General features: G+C 34.9%; 1 protein-coding gene across 1 annotated transcript in view; it reads left to right on the top strand.

The window, feature by feature from the left end:
• The first annotated feature begins 2,522 nt into the window (after positions 1-2,522).
• LOC110036827 (heat shock 70 kDa protein 14-like) overlaps positions 2,523-16,934 on the top strand; it is a 33,757-nt gene continuing 19,345 nt past the window's right edge. The window contains exons 1-2 of the mRNA XM_020741361.1: positions 2,523-2,742; positions 2,803-3,147. Coding sequence (XP_020597020.1) covers positions 2,523-2,742; positions 2,803-3,147 — 565 coding nt within the window. The remainder of the gene's footprint in view (positions 2,743-2,802; positions 3,148-16,934) is intronic.

Here is a 16,934-nt window from a genome sequence, read left to right as displayed (position 1 = left end):
CACCAAGGTCAATTGATGGTTGATTTTGATGTATAGGAATGTTATCAAGATTTTGCAACATTAATTGAGGCCAATTGACTAGGCTATGGGTTCAATTTGGTGAGTCATATTGTCAAAATTGGGGCTTTAACCTAACTCAAAATTGGGTTCAAATCATGGACCAATTGAGCTTGGATTTAGTTTAATTTGATCATATCAAAAGAGAATTTGAGTTTAGGATTGAAATTGAGGTCAAATTGATGGACATTTAAATTGGATTTGTGGAAATTGGGCCTTTAAAGGAAAATTTTGGGGTTTTGGTTAAAGATGGTCAAATTGGCGAAACTGGGTCATGTGGTAGTTTAGAAAAATGAAATTGAGAATATTTAGGATTTTTTATGATTTTTGGGAATTTTTGGAATTTTGGGTCCAAGAGGGGTATTTTGGTATTTTGAGGGTGTTTTAAGGACAAAGGCCAAGATGGGTATTTTGGTATAGTTGAGGTACCAATCATCACGGTACCAATCATCACCAACACCAACAAGCCATGGACAAATGAAAACCCCATTTTGGGTCCTCTACATAGTGGTCTTAGCCAAACCATAGCCCTAGGGCTAGTAGGTTTAGGGGACCATCTACATGAGTATCCCAAAAGAACAAGGGCTCTAGTCGAGAAATTTGAGTTTAGGGTTGTTAGTGAATGTGGGTGTATATAAGTGTAGTGAGTGTAGTGAATGCCTTAGCTCCAGGCCAACACCCAGGGTTAACCTTAAGGATCAACAGTCCTAAGGGTTCCTCATCTTGAGTTTCCCCCATAGTGATCCCACCTACTAAGTACTTAGAGGTTGAGACCAATTAGTGGAACTTCAAGTTGAGTAGAGAAGAGGGTAGAATTTCTAATGGCGAGGGTTCCTTGTCTATTTTTCTAAGAATAGTCAATAGGAAAGTCCTATGGCTAGACCTTAGGCTACTAAAGAGGAAAAACTAAACCTCAAGCAATAGTGAGGTCAACACCAGCAATGATGTCTGATTGCATGGATACAGCCAGAAGATGTCACCAACCTTCGACTGTGCTACACCAACCATCGCCTCGTGGCCGTTCAAGTGTTGCGGCACAGACATAATAGGTCCGATAGACCCTCCGTCTTCCAGAGAACACAGATTCATACTTGTTACTAAAGATTAATTCTCCAAATGGGTAAAGGCATTGCCATTATGAGAGGTTATGGAACAACACATCCTTCAATTCTTCAAAAGCCAAATTGTCTCCCATTTCGGAGTACTGTAAATAATAATTTCCAATAATGGGATAGCCTTTAAAAGTACCAAAATCAAAAATTTGGTCAAACAGCATGGGATAGATTGGAGATATTCTACAGTTTACTATCCTAGGGAAAATGGCTTGGCTGAGGCCTTCAATAAGTCATTGGTACAGATTAAAAGAAAAACACTGGAAGAAAACAAAAGAGATTGACACAAAAAATTATTAGAAGCCTTGTGGGCATACCAGAGTACATTCAGGACGGACTCCCACTCAGTGCACACTCTACATGCCTGTGTAGGGGTTTGAGGTCGTACTACAGTTAGAAGTTTAAACACCGAGTCTCAGAGTCACTGCCACCAACCAGCTTACAACAAAAGAAAGTGCAAAACTCAGACTTTAAGAACTAAAGAGTCTTGAGGGAAAATGACTAGAAGAACAACAACATTTGGAACTTTACCATGCAAAGATGGTTCAAGCTCATGAAAAATTGGTCTACACAAGGACATTCAAAGTTAGTGACCTTGTACTCGTACTCAAAAGACCCATTCTTGCATGCCACAAGATAGGTGGAAAATTTGAGCCAACTTGGGAGGGACCATTTGTCATAGAAAGGGTCTACGTAGGAGGAGCCTACCAGGTAGTGGATTTTCGTGGTGAAAGACCCATGATGGCAATCAACGGACGATACCTGAAGACATACTACACAACTTGACATTGCTTTACATCGTATGATTTGAAACTTCAAAATTTTGATTGTTCTTGGGTTATCTATTTGGCCAAAATTCTGTGACCGGGTCCAAAATTTTGTAATAAAATTAGCCTCAATTTAATGAAAATTTTTAAAATTATACACTTTAATTTTCTCTTTTCTATCTTTAAATTTGATATTCTACTAAATTAAACAAAATACATACATAAATAAATAATTTTCTCACTAACATAAACTAAAATTTTCTTTAATAAACACTTTGTTTTGTTCTTGTTCATGCTCTTTCAGCTCACTGATATTTTTCCCGTTGTCTGCAAAGAAATGTCAGGTCATAGGTCGATCTTTACTTTTAAAGATGGCTGGAACCTCACACTCAATGAGGAAAGGGCGCCGCGGGGCGGCACCATGGACTTTGACATGGACTTCAGTCAAGTAGACATGAAATATGAGAAGCCTCTAATAGACATGGTTACCCATTAATAAAATGAAGGGCTGCCATCATTGTTAAGGTTTGGTACCAGAAACAATTCCTCACAGAAGGAGAAAAATGTGATAGTACAACAAAACCCGATGGAGGAAACTAGTCGCTTACTGTCTATGATAGCTACACCAACCAGGGGCCTAGTCTTTGCCAATGATAAAAGACTACAAGATGCACAACTACAAAGAATTCAACATAGGAATGCTAACTGCAAAAAGCAAAGGGATTTCTTATGCGAAAAGAGAAGATGCCAAAAGGAGGCAGAAAATTTGCTCACCCATATTCCTGAGGGGAACATATATCATCCAGGCATGAGAGAGACCTCTTCCAATTTTCCTGCTACAGATGATGAGTTTTGATTTGTTACAGAGTCAGAGATACCACCAATTTTAGATGTTCTTTGTATGGGTTGCCCGACATGCAATGCAGATATAGTTGCATGTACATCAGCTACAGGAGCATTTATGGAGTGCCCGGACTGCAATGTCCTCCACCTTGAGTGCTACAGTACTTTAGAGGATTATGTATCCTCTGATGATGGATTTCAGACCATAGATTACCTGATGAATGAAGAACCATATGTCCCACTGAGTACAGAGCCATATATCTTGTCAGACGTAGAGTCATACATTCTGCTGCATGTAGGGACAATACCATCCTGGATTCCCGTCGATGTGGAAATAAGGGAGCATCCTCTACAGCCGCTGATCATCAGTATGATAGATTACTGTAAAATGAGTAGAGTAAATAAAAGAGATTTTTAATTCAATGAAGAAGTTCAAGGAAGGTTCAATAATACACTAGAAGGCTTGGAGCTGTATATCAGGCTCTTCTCCGAAAGTGACGAAAGAAGTATTCTTGACTACATCTTTTATCTGAGAGACAAAGGTCGAGCTGACCTACTGATGGAAAGAGCCTCTTCCGAGCCACAAAAATGGGTGCATGGAAAGGGCAGGATCACCATAAAATGTGGGTGCTGTTGCAACTTCACTAACGATAGACAAGGAAATCCTCATGGGATTGCCGAGACATGATCAAGCGGATCCGCTACCCCACTTGATAAAGTGGATGAGTAGGGGAATGGTCCGATGGAGGATATTGCCTGCTGACTGTATTCTCAATAGTTGTATAATCAACATATATGATGAAGGCAACTGCATACCCCCGCACATTAACCATCATGATTTTGTGAGACCTTTCTGCATAGCTTATTTCATGAGCAAGAGCAACATTCTGTTTGGAAAAGAAATTGATATTATTTTCCCCCGTGAGTTAAGAGGAGCCATGGATATTCTGCTACCATTGAGTTTAATTCTCTTTATTAAAGGAAATGGAGTAGACGTCGTCGAACACTGCATTCCATAGGTGCAACACCGTAGGGTGTCAATTACCTTCCAGAGGATGGATGATAGCAAAATGACATATCAATTTCGACTGGACCAGAGATGGAAGAACTACTGCCATATGAGCTATGAGAGGGTTGGACCTACAAGCACATGCAAAAGGAACACTTGTCCTGGAGCATGGCTTAGTAGGTCTGCTCGATTAGGAGCTTGCCCCACTAGAGACAGACACTGAGACCCACTAGAGACAGACACTGAGAGGATTCCTTTTTACTGCATCTCATCAAAGTATATATGATATATATTAGACATGCTCAGCTTATGATATGTACTCAACATAGGATATTTTTGGATGTACTTTGATACAGTCATGCATAATTGTACTTTTTGAGGCTTTGGCATGCACTCAATCTGTAACACTTATTGGAGAAGATTAATGAAAACTCTTTCAAAATTTTGTCTATTTTTTCAATTCCCTTTTTGTATGATGGATAAAAGCCACAGAGCCATACTTTGGTTTAAACAACAATGAGCAAAGAACAAAACAACCAAAAAATTTTTTATGATAATAAAATGTAATAATATATATAAAAACTCTCTTTTAAAAAAGTCATCAACCAACTAAAATTAAATTTTAAAAACATATTTTAATGATTAAATGTGATAAAAAAAACAAGAAAAATAAAAAAATCTTTTGAGTTGGTTCTTTCAATTTCGAGGTCTCTTACACTTTGCTCGTGCAGCGCGATTATCCTTGTCTGCACTAATTCTCTTTATATCCTTGCGGAATTTCACATTCTGCATAAGACCTCACAAAATCTTACACATCTTCCTCACCATTGTGAATATTTTTGCATGACACGCGTTTATGAATTTAACACCATAAACTTTCTGCACTACATTCCTGCCCTCGAGGCCAATACTTTAACACTACTTTCCTTTTCATAACCATTTGAGATTGGTATAAGGCCCCCTCCATGGCTTCCGATTCTCTACCGACATCTTCGATGTTGGTGTAAGGCCCCCTCCATGGCTTCCAATTCTCTATCCACATCTTCGAGGTTGGTGTAAGGCCCCCTCCATGACTTCAAATTCTCTACCTACATCTTTGAGATAGGAGTATGAGATAGGAGTAAGACTAGGAGTAAGACTACCCTTTATGGAACATCCCATCCTATTCTCAACCTTTTGAGATTGGTATAAGGTCTCCTCCATGGCATCCAATTCTCTACCTATATCTTTGAGATAGGAGTAAGAATCACCTTTATGAAACATCGCATCCCATTCTCAACCTTTTAAGATTAGTGTAAGACCCCCTCCATAGCATCCAATTCTCTACTTATATCTTCGAGATTGGTGTAAGGCCCCCTCCATGACATCCAATTCTCTACCTATATCTTTGAGATTCATATAAGGCCCCCTCCATGACATCCAATTCTGTACCTATATCTTCGAGATAGGTGTAAGACTTTCTCCACGAAAACCAAATCTTTACCAATATCTTCGAGATAGGTGTAAGACCTCCTCCATGGCATCCAATTCTCTACTTATATCTTTGAGACTAGTGTAAGGCCCCCATCATGGCATCCAATTATTTACCTATATTTCTGAGATGGGAGTAATACTTCCCTCTATGGAACATCGAGTCCTATTCTCAACCTTTTGAGATTGGTATAAGATCCCCTCCATGGCATCTAATTCTCTACTCACACCTTTCGAGATAGGAATATGACCCCCACCATGGCATCCTACTCTCAATTTTTGAGGTCATCACTTGAATGCTGATTCTCATCCTCTATAAAAGCATAAAATTTAATAACTCAACACCCACTCTCCAATCCCCAGCGAGAGTTCCTAATCCTCGATGCCGATTAGATATTCACTTGTTAATCCCCCAGCGGAAACAAATAGTACACACAATTCTACACCTCCTTCTAGGACTGTTGGCTTAGGAGTATGTATTGGATTTGTTGATCTTGTTGGTCAACACCAATACGTGTGTTGTTCTTGCTCAGCACACGACATCTATTGAGGGTCCATTTGTTGACCTCACTTTTGGTTGAGGTTTAATTTTTCCTCTTTAGTAGCCTAGGGTCTAGCCATAGGACTTTCAGATTGACTATTTTTAGAAAACTAGAAAATAAACCCTCAACATTAAAAATTATACCCTCTTCTTTACTCAACATGAAGCTCTAAATATTTGTCCTAACCTCTAGAACATAGTAGGTGATGTCATTATGGGGGAGCTCAAGGAGAGTTCCCATAATACTATTTGACCTTAGGGTTGACTTTGTGTTATGGTCTAGGGCTAAGGCACTCACATTCACTCACTACACTCACTCTCACTCATAGACCCTCACAACCCTAAACCAGTGTTTGTTAACTTTAATCCCTTGATCTTTTGGGAGACTCATGTAGATGGTCCCCTAAACCCAGTAGCCTTAGGCTAGGGTATAGCTAAGACCAGTACATAAAGGACCCAAATGGGGATTCCATTGGTACATGGCTCATATAGGGTGGCTGGCACCCCAATTCTACTAAACATGTCCAACTTAGCCTTTTGCCCCAAAATCCCCAAAATAACCTAGATAACCTTGCAGCCCTAAATTTGGCCAAAATTACCAAAATTCCCAAATCCACCCACAATACCCAAATTTGTCCATAAATCATTTGATACCTCTTTAAAATATCGAAGTTACCCAAAACTACACAAAAATTCCAAATTTACTAAAATATGCCAAAATTACAAAAATAACCTTGGCACTCCAAACTTTCCAAAAATCTCCAAAATCACTCCAAATGTCTCCAAAATCAATTTGGACCCTTCAATTAAACCCAATTTGTCCAATTTGACCATTTTGACTAAAACCCCTAAATTGCCCTTAAAGTCCCAATTTCCCCAAATTCTCCTTAAATGTCCTTCAATTTGGCTCTAATTTCCCCCAATTTGAATCCTAAACTCTTAATAACAATCCTAAACACCAAACATGACCTTCAAATTGGCCTTGGTAATGCCTCAATTGCAATCAATTTTAATCTAAGTCCAAAAATTTCTAAATTTGCCTAAAATTGGTTGTACATCAAAATTCTATCAAAATGATTGCCCTAACCCCAAATTCAACACCAAATTTATGTTGAAAAATCATCATGATGTTCTTATAGACCATTCTAAACAATCAATTTGGACTTAGCCCAACCTTAGCCCAACCTAGACCCAAGTTTAGCCCAACAAGGCCAAATTGACCATTATTCCAAAATCCTTCAAATTGAACCCTTAATTGGCTCAAATTCATTTAAATCCTTCACCAAAAATCTTCATTACAATCATCTACACAATGTTGATCAATCAATTGGGCTCAAAGTCATGATTAGCCTAACCCAAACCAAACTTTTTGCCATTTAGACCCACATTGAACCCATGCACCAAAATTGACCTAGCCATGTCAAATTTACCAAGGCAAAACTTCTAGAGCCAATTTTTGAACTCTAGTGCCCAAGCTAGAGTCACTTAATCCACACTAGATGAGCCATGGACCAAACGTCTCCTAAATCAAGGGATTTATTTCTTAAATTGCTTAAGCCAAAGAGAACTTTGCCAAAACCCATCATTAGCCCAAATTAATGGTTGTGACAGATTCCTCTAGCTCACGTGACGTCCTAGCCACTTCTTCTGCTATGGCCAGCCACCCTAGTCACTGGAGGATCCAAAATTGAGTGCCCCAAGAAAAATTTTAAACCCAATTTCACCCATCCAATGTGTCTAGCTCTTATTGGTGTTTAAGATCTTAAAGTCCTCCACCTAAGCTATACATTGCACCAAAATGGAGGCCATGCCAGCCACCCTAAGCTATTTATTTAAACCTCAACCCCATAGCCATAAAAAATAGAGCTGCAAGTTTCTTTAGGAAACTCTATAAAATTGATCCCATAGACTCTTTAAGATATCCTCAGCTCAAACCCATCATTTTCCCCCACTTATCCCCACTGTGGAAGCTCAATTTTGAGCTCAAATTTCTACCAAAAACCAGGACATAACTCTACACAGCTCCAAACTCCACAAAAATTAAATTTTTTTTTGCACACACCTTCCCCACAGTGAAAGCAGACAAAGCCCTATAAAAGCCCCCTCACAGAGAGCCTCCACACTAGACTTTGATCAACACCCAAATTCAACCTTGATTGAATTTAGGTCTAGACCTTTCAACACAACTAGAGGCTCAATAGCTTGCCTCCTTGGACCTCCATGAACATGTCGAGCACCTCTGAGTGAAGCTTCCTTTCTCAGAGCAAAGGTATTGAACTTCCCCTCTTCCCGAGCCTATTTTGATTCTCCATGTAGTCAGGGTTAGTTTAATGGCATAATTATCATATGGATATGTTCCTCTCACTTAGACGAGTCTACAGGATCAAACTCAAGGTCATTTAGTTGAAAAATGAGTGAGATCTTAAGCTTTTAATGTGAACGGTTCATGGGTTTTGGCTATCGGGGATGATGATGGGGAGTCATTCAATTTAGCGTGTATCGGATGGACGTACAAGATCAAGCCGGACAACGTCTTCATACATGAACCACGGGACAATTCAGTGCTGAGGTGGATGGTGGCACCGAACCAGAGGATGCCATGTGGAGCTTCAAAGTCGTCGTACATTGATGCGGCGTCAAGTGTTTGAATAGGGATTTTTTTCCTATTTATTTAAAAGCCCATAACTTTGAAAAATCTTATCTATGCACAGAAAAATCACAATAATAAAAGAATAATACCCTAGAGCTCAGTGAACAAAGGAGAACAATGTGGAAATGGTTTGAAGTTTATTTGATGCATATTTTATTTTTTAATAAATTAAATATTGCTCTAAGTATTTTGATTCTCCATGCATTCAAGTATTTCACCATGGCTTGATATTTTGTCATATTGTTGCCTTTGTCATGGGGGATATTCCCTAATTTTTCTAAAGTCCGAGAGACCCTTAGATAGAGATCCATATTTTTTAAAATTTTGTCCACTATTTTCATAGATTAGTCATAATAATTAGCATGTTGCTATAAAAAGTCCAAGAAAATTTTGTTAGGTTCACTGAGACCAGAGAGCCCTAAGAAAAAAATTTTCATTAGACAAGTCATTAAAAACATACCTAATTTTTATAAAACCCTAAGATATAAAGAAAATTAATTTAGGAAAAATAAATATCTAAATGACTTGATTTTGATTCTCCGCTGTAATTTAAAGTTCAGAGGACTCCCCATAAGAATTTCAAAACATTTGGAGTTCATTTGACAACCTAATCTGATTTTCTAAATTAAATAACATTTTTTACACTAATATAATTTTTAATAATCAAAGTATAACTTACAAAATTATAAAATTGGTTTTGGGAGGTCTCTGTGAATAGAGGGATTTTCTAAAAATAAAATTATAATTAAAATAAAAATTTCATTATTAAGCATATTTTGAGTATTTAAATAATAATAAATATTAACAAAAAATCATAAGATTAATAAAATTCATGAAGATATTCTAAATTGTTTCCTAAGCACTTAAGATCAATTGGAATATTTTTCCTAATTTTCTAAGTAAAACTAATTTTCTAAGTAAAAATATTTTTCCTAATTTTCTAAGTAAAAATATTGAATTTTAAAACCTTAAAAATAATTTTCAAAGGCTAAAAAAATGATTTTTTTTTAAAATCTTTCATTTAAATAAATCTAATAATTAAAGTAAAAGTTATGAAAATGTAAAATTTATTTTTCTAGGCTCTTTTATCTTAGAGAGATTTAATAAAAATTAAAAACTTGATTTTCCTTATTTGAAATATTTTATAATTCTTTAATACTCCAAAAATCAAAATAATTCTAATAATTCAAATAAAACTCAAAAAATCATGAGATTTTTTCTAATTGGTTTTCTGGTCTAGGTCTACTTCCAGTAAAAATCTGAAGTAATTAAACATTTCCTTGGTCAAGTTATTAAATTTTCTTTGAAAAATCTTATTTTTGCTTGTAAATAATCAAAAATCTTATTTTTGATTTTCTTTGAAAAATCTTATTTTTGCTTGTAAATAATCATGTAAATTAAATTAAATTTTGAAAAAAATCACATTTTCACCTCTGATGTTTTAATTGACTCATGAGTGAGGTAGGATAAAAATCCTAAAGTCATTTGAATTAAATTTGATGAATTATGAAGTGATAGAGCCATAAAGGGCAAAAGTGCAATTTTCAAAATCTAGCCCTAATTAACATTTAGGCTCAATTCAAGAAAGGGAAATGGGCAAAATTTGATCTTAATTAAAGTATTCAGATGATTTAAACATACTAAATTAATTAGTATAAAACAATTTCTGTTTTCTTAATTAACGGATAAATTTGCAATTTCTTAAATTTCCTAAATTATTAAATTTTGGAAGTCTAGTAAATTAAATGATCCTAGACTTAGGGGTATGGTTTTGGATGTTAATAACTCCCTAATTTAATAACTCTATCTGGTGTTCAAATGACATTCAAACCTTTTGATGATGAGTCATTATCAATTAAAATTCAATTTCTTTCAAAAATTCCTAATGTATCCACCAAGGTCTTAAGGGCTTAGTAGTGACATACGCTAAATCAAATTTTAGCATATGAGGATTAGAAAAGTGAGTGTAACTAGAAATTGATCACCCTTAAAACATTACAAGCCCAAGTTAAAGCTAAAGTTGGTTATGTGTCTTAATAGTATTAACTTGTCCATTTTAAAAGTTTTCACTTACATAATTCTCAAATTAAAAGACAAATGATAATTACCCTACTCTTAGAGATAATTGAAACATCGATATTCACTGAACACTAGAGGTATTTACAGGATAAATTATTAAGCAATATAATAATTTTAAATGAGCTTGAGATTTTTCATCGGGTGGTGTGAGGGAAGCATGGAACTTCTTCTTTCTCCAGACCTTTTGAATACCTCGGAGGTCTACTAAACTTAGTGCGTTTTGCTTAATAAAATCATCCTCAGATGAATTAATAGGGCTTCACCAAAATATGATTTAGGAATTGGTAGATCACGAGAACCTTATTTCCCCACTTTACATAAAATGCTTTTAAAATATAAATGCTCCCACATGCATTTTGAGTTTTAGTTGAAGATGACAAGAAGACCATCCAGGTATGGTTTTATTGTACCTGCATTTCTAGTTTACTGTACTTTACTTTTCAGTATGTTACAATACTTACTCACCTGCATTTATGAACAAAAAAACACAAACTTGCATGTTAAACAATGATGTCACCCTGCATGAAAACCAGAACTTCTAGGATAGTCGTCAACCAAAACTAAAATCAACCAAAATAAAATTCAGCGCACAACATTCAAAATATAAAACAACTCAAAATTTAATAACAAACATCACAAAACAATAATTGCAACTAAATTAAGACGTCTCTATCGGATGATCAAGAATCTCTCGGAGGAGGTAACCTATAGTTGCTAACGACGCTTCCCACGGTCTTCTGTTTATCCTTCGGGATAAATACAGGGTTTGAGATATAGTACTCTTTAATTTAAACTATTAAAAATAAAAACTCTATTTGATTTCATATTTTTCTAAACTTATATATATATATATGTAAATTAAATGTCCTTCCGAAGGAGGCGACGAGATTCCGATTCTGACGACCGACAGCTTCTACCTGGCAACTCCTCAACCAAAATAGTGTCGATAGTATCATGAACACTGGCTACCTTTTTAGGATTTACCCTTGTCGAGGGCCATTAAAATTGAACTGTAGTCATTTCTTCAATTAACATATATGCTTCATCAAATGGTTTTGACATTAATGATCCACCAGCGGCTGCATCAATTGTAGACCTAAGGGATCCTACTAACCCATTGTAAAAAGTTTGAATGATTAATCAATCGAGCAGATCATGGTGTGGAAACTTTCTTAGGAGTTCCTTACATATATTGATTCCTCTTTATACTGAAAAAATTAGATAATATTGTTTCAATGTTTAGTAGTTCTTGAAGGTGGAAAATACTTAGCTAGGAATTTCTAAGTTAACTCCTCCCAATTTTTAATAGACCTAGGAGCTAATGAGTATAAGCACATTTTAGCCTTATCCCTTAGTAAAAAAGTAAAAAGTATTACTCTAATAGCATCGTTTGACATGCCATTATAACAAAATGTAGCACAAAGTTCTAGAAAACTTGACAAGTGTAAATAGGGATCCTCTGAAGGTGTTCCCCAAAATTATTGTTCTACACCAGTTGGATAATCACTGGATTTATTTCAAATGAATCAGCTTCTACGACAGGGACTTGTATACATGAGTGAATTTCAATTATTGCAGAATTTACATAATCCCTCAATGGTTTAAGATTATTTTCCAAGTTATTAATTTGAATGTTTTCCCTTTCCATTTCTAGTTTTTCAACTCCTTCATGTCTTTTGATTTTTTTCTTTTTTTCTAACTCGGAATCATAAGGCACAAGTCTTGCAGATCCTTTGTTTCACATAAGCAACACAAAAAGCAATACATTAATAATTAAACAAACTAAACCAAAAATATATTCAACACAACAAAATATTTTCACAGACTCCTTATTCTTCATACAAACAACTTTTTCACAACATTTTTTCATACAAAAAACACTTTTCACACAAAAACAGATTTTACAACAATACAATTTTCCAAGTCTACGACAAATTTCTTCAACTAAAATTCTCCTAAAATTCAAGATCAACTTTTCGATCTCCGACAACATAGCCAAAAACTTGCTCCCAATATTTTTTATATGTAAGGATTTATGAAGTTGACGCCGCTACTTGAAGATTTTAATCCCCAGTAATGGCTGGCACCAGAAACTTGATCCCAAGAAAAGTAAGATTTGAATTATTTTTGTAGGGATTTTATGCAAGTATACGTATCATTATGAAGTAAAAATAGAGCTTTCTAATTAAGCCCCGAATATTGATCCTACTGAGATCGAGGTTAATCATGGTGGCTTTTAAGAAAAGTTATACCCTAGCTTGGAGGGTATAAAAGGTTTCATTTTAATTAGATCTTACAATCTTCACTACAATTCTACTTCTACTCCTAAACTAAAATACTTAGTGAAAATCAGAAAGTGGTTTAATATATTAAAAGTACTCTTCCTCATAAAAAGAAATTATAGACAAGTGTAAAAGTAAACCAAGTAGCGAGAAAGATCGTGACAAATAGGAGCAATTATATTCCTTACCCTTACTAGAGATGCTATAAAGAACAGTGGTTCATCTAAAGTTTGAATAATTTTGAAGACAAGTTAGGCAGGGAAGATACTAGCTCTCACTCTAGAGCTCCCTCTTATCCCTCCTCATGGAGGCTAACATCTCACATCAAAACCAAAAATAATGGACCAAATTCAAGGGCTTTAGCCTGTCACTCTAAAGTTCTCTAATTCTACACCCATTAAAGATTATTTTCTTGTTTAATTGCACTAAACTATATGGACTACACTCTCATCCATACATTCTCATATGATTATACCACATTTGAGGGAGACAATACCATCCCAGATCTTACATGTTCTCACAAAAAATTTTAATATGCAAGTTGATGAAGTTTACATGTAAATGAAGAACAAAGTAAAATCATCACAATATATTCTCATTCTAATCAATTCTATATCCTACACATGCATATTAACTCATTGTAAGAGGGAAGAGTAAAGAAAACTACTCAGAACACATTGAGAAACAACAAGAACTTTTCATTGAACAAGACTTTAAAACATACAAACAAAGTACTAAATTCAAATCAAAATACAATGAATATACTTATCTCTAATGGAAAGCAAAATCTCCTTTCATAGCAAAAGCAATTTCATTACAATCCTCTCCAAGAACAAAGTGAAAAAAATAAGAAATTTTCACACTCTCTCTTTCTCTCTCACCTTGCTGGCCCACGTGGGGCTCACACCCAAGCCTTATTCTTCATGTCCAAGCCTTCTTCTCCTCTTCCAATTAATGCAAGAGTTTAAGAGTTTTCAAAAACATTCACAAGCCTTATTTATAATTTTCCAAGAGATTCTTAAATGTCTCGTAAAAACTATCCATATTCATTTAATCTTCCAAAGGGCGCCTGAAGTGACTCTTCAAAACTGCATATAACCACCCCAAATTCTTTTATAAAGTATATTTTATAATTTACAATGAATTACCAAAGAGATGCATGAAGCACAGCTTCAAAAATCATCTAAATTTGATGTATATTCTAGAAGATATATTGAAAACCGTCTTCAGCGCCTAAGCGCCATCCTCTCTGTATGGTGGCAGATAAGCACCATATTGGGTGCTTAAGCACTGGGCATAGGCACTTAAGTGCCCGATTTCGGTCCCCATGGCTCAAGTGTGCCCCAATTTGACCCGATTTGCTATGATTTGCCCCATTTTGGTCTGTTTTTTTTCTTATGCTCCAATCACTCCAAATTCTTCAATTTGATGTATCTACAATAAAAAAAACACAAGAAAACATATCTTTAAAGTGCAATATCATCATAAAATATAGTATAAAAGTAGTACATTCTTTGGTGTATCACTGATCATCTGTCCAGGCTTGAATTAAAGAAACCATTCTTTTTATAAAAAGTGATTAATGAACATTTTCTAGATGAGGAATTATGTAATGTTAATGAGTGGTGTGTTTCATGCTATGTCGACATTGTGAATTTTATTATTATCGATATTATACTCTATGGAATGGCATACCAACAGAAGAGGAAATTTTTATCTGAAGCTAAGACTTATTTTTGGGATGACATGTTTTTGTATAGATATAGAGGATCTAATTATTCAAAGATGTGTGCCTTTAGAAGAAATTTATGAATATATGCAAAAATGTCATAATTCTGATTTTTTGGGACATTTTGGTGTTGACAAAACTATATACAAAATTTTATAATCTAAATTTTGCTGTCCTACAATGTTTAGAGATGTTAAGGTTTATGTCAAATTTTGTTATCGATGTCAATGAGTAGGCAATATTACTTGGAGGAATGAGATGCCCCTTAATTATGCGTTAGAAGTTAAGATATTTGATGTTTGCTGATTAGATTACATGGGACCATTTACACCATCTTTTGGGAATTTATATTAGCAGTACAATATGTATCCAAATGGATAGAAGTTGTTTCTTTACCTCGATATGATGCTCAAAGTGTTGCAAAGTTTTTAAAAACAAATATATTTTTTAGATATGGTATGTCGAGAGTAATTATAACTGACAGGGAAAGTCATTTCAAAAATTCAATGATGGAGAATTTATTAAAAAAATATCATATTAACCATAGAATTATCACTACTTATCATCCTCAGACAAGTGATTTGGTTGAATTATAAAATTATAAAATTAAAAGAATATTGGAAAAATTTGTAAGTCCAACTAAAATGGATTGGTCAGTCAAACTTGATTATGCTTTGTGGGCTTATAGGACTACATACAGAACTCCTATAGGAATGTCATTATACAGGCTAATATTTGAGAAAGTTTGTCCCTTACCAGTTGAACTTGAGCATAAAACATATTGGGTTGTTAAAGAATTTAATTCTAATTTAAATGATGCTAGTAGAAAGGGCTATTATAATTGAATGAGCTTGAAGAGATAAGGAATAAATCTTACGAAAGTGCTAAGATTTATAAAGAAAAAATGAAGATGTGGCATGATCAGAGGATTCTTACTAAAAATTTTCAGCCAGGGCAACAAGTTTTGCTTTGTAATGCAAGGTTACGATTATTTCCTGGTAAACTTAATTCCATGTGGATGGGCCCATTTGTAGTGATAAAAGTTTATCCCTTTGAAGTTGTGGATATCAAAGATCCTAAAAGTGATAAAATATTCAAAGTGAATGGTCACAAGCTGAAATCGTACTTTTTAGGTGACCAACTTCAATTAAATGATTTTATGTTGTTGTGTTAACCAGAATAAGCACTGATTACGTCGGGCTGATAAAGTTAAACCAAGCGCTCTGTGAGAGGCAACCTATAGTTATCTGTGTGTTTTTTTTATTATTTTGCTATTGTGTCTGATTTAGAAAATATTGGTAGTATTTTGAACATATAATTATTTAGTGAATATTTTAAAACCTTAAAAAGATGACTTAAACATGCTAGAACAAATATTTGGATGTTAAGTTGACTTGTACTGAATTGAGCAATGGCGCTTAAGCGCCAATATCTGATGCTTAAGCGTGGCAGTTAAAAACACGTGCAAATTATGGTTTCTAGAAGTTTTAACCTTAATTTGGTTGGATTTAATGTGGGAGAGCAGTTTTAAGACGTGCCTAGGAGTTATAGTGGAGTTTGGAACCTATAAATAAAGGGGTTATGTAGAGAATTTTTACCATAATTCAATTTTAACTCTAAATCCTAAGTGAAAGAAAGAGTTTTGGAAAAATGTCATCTTGGGAGAGTGATTTGAAGAAAAAGGAGGAGGCAATGAGAAAAAAATTCATTAGTCAGAGTGCAAATGGTTTCCTAGTTGATATTATTGAAGGAATAATGGAGAAAATCACTAAAATTCATGCTGACGTTGTTTTAAATGAAGCAAAAGTGATGGAAGTTAATGCACATCTGGATCATATGGGATGGCAAATTAAGTTGTAGTTTAGCCATACCAGTTTATAGAACCGGATAGGGCTATGTATTTGAAGAACTAATGGATTGAAGAAGATTCAACCAGAGTTATTAACCACCATCCATCTTATCATATTTACCTTCCAAATGCTAAAGGAGGGACTACTGATAGGCCATGATTCGTTCCACCAAACAGAGAGTGGAGTTAAGTGCTTTGCTTAGTGGTTAGATGTTTCATGTTTGTTTATTTGTGCTATGTGTGTTTAGTATGTTTTTGATATTAACATTGTCTAGTGTTCGTGTTTAGGAATTTTCTCATCCAAGACTATTTGGATTGAGAATTTATGTATAAAAAAAGTTTGCAATTATTTGTAAATGAATGTTGGTGTTTGTTTGCGTGAAAATTTCGTGTTATTTTGTGTTAAATTGAATTAGTTGAGATTGGTGATTCTTGAGTAAGTAGAGAGTTGAGTTACGAGACCATGTATGATTGGTAAACTTAAGTTAGAAGTGCACTTCACTTTTAAAAGAAAAAATCAAAATTTGAGCATTGCGGCCAAAGAGC

Source organism: Phalaenopsis equestris, unplaced genomic scaffold, assembly GCF_001263595.1.
Source record: "Phalaenopsis equestris unplaced genomic scaffold, ASM126359v1 Scaffold211379, whole genome shotgun sequence".
Lineage (NCBI taxonomy): Eukaryota > Viridiplantae > Streptophyta > Magnoliopsida > Asparagales > Orchidaceae > Phalaenopsis > Phalaenopsis equestris.
This window is presented reverse-complemented; position numbering and strand designations above follow the sequence as displayed.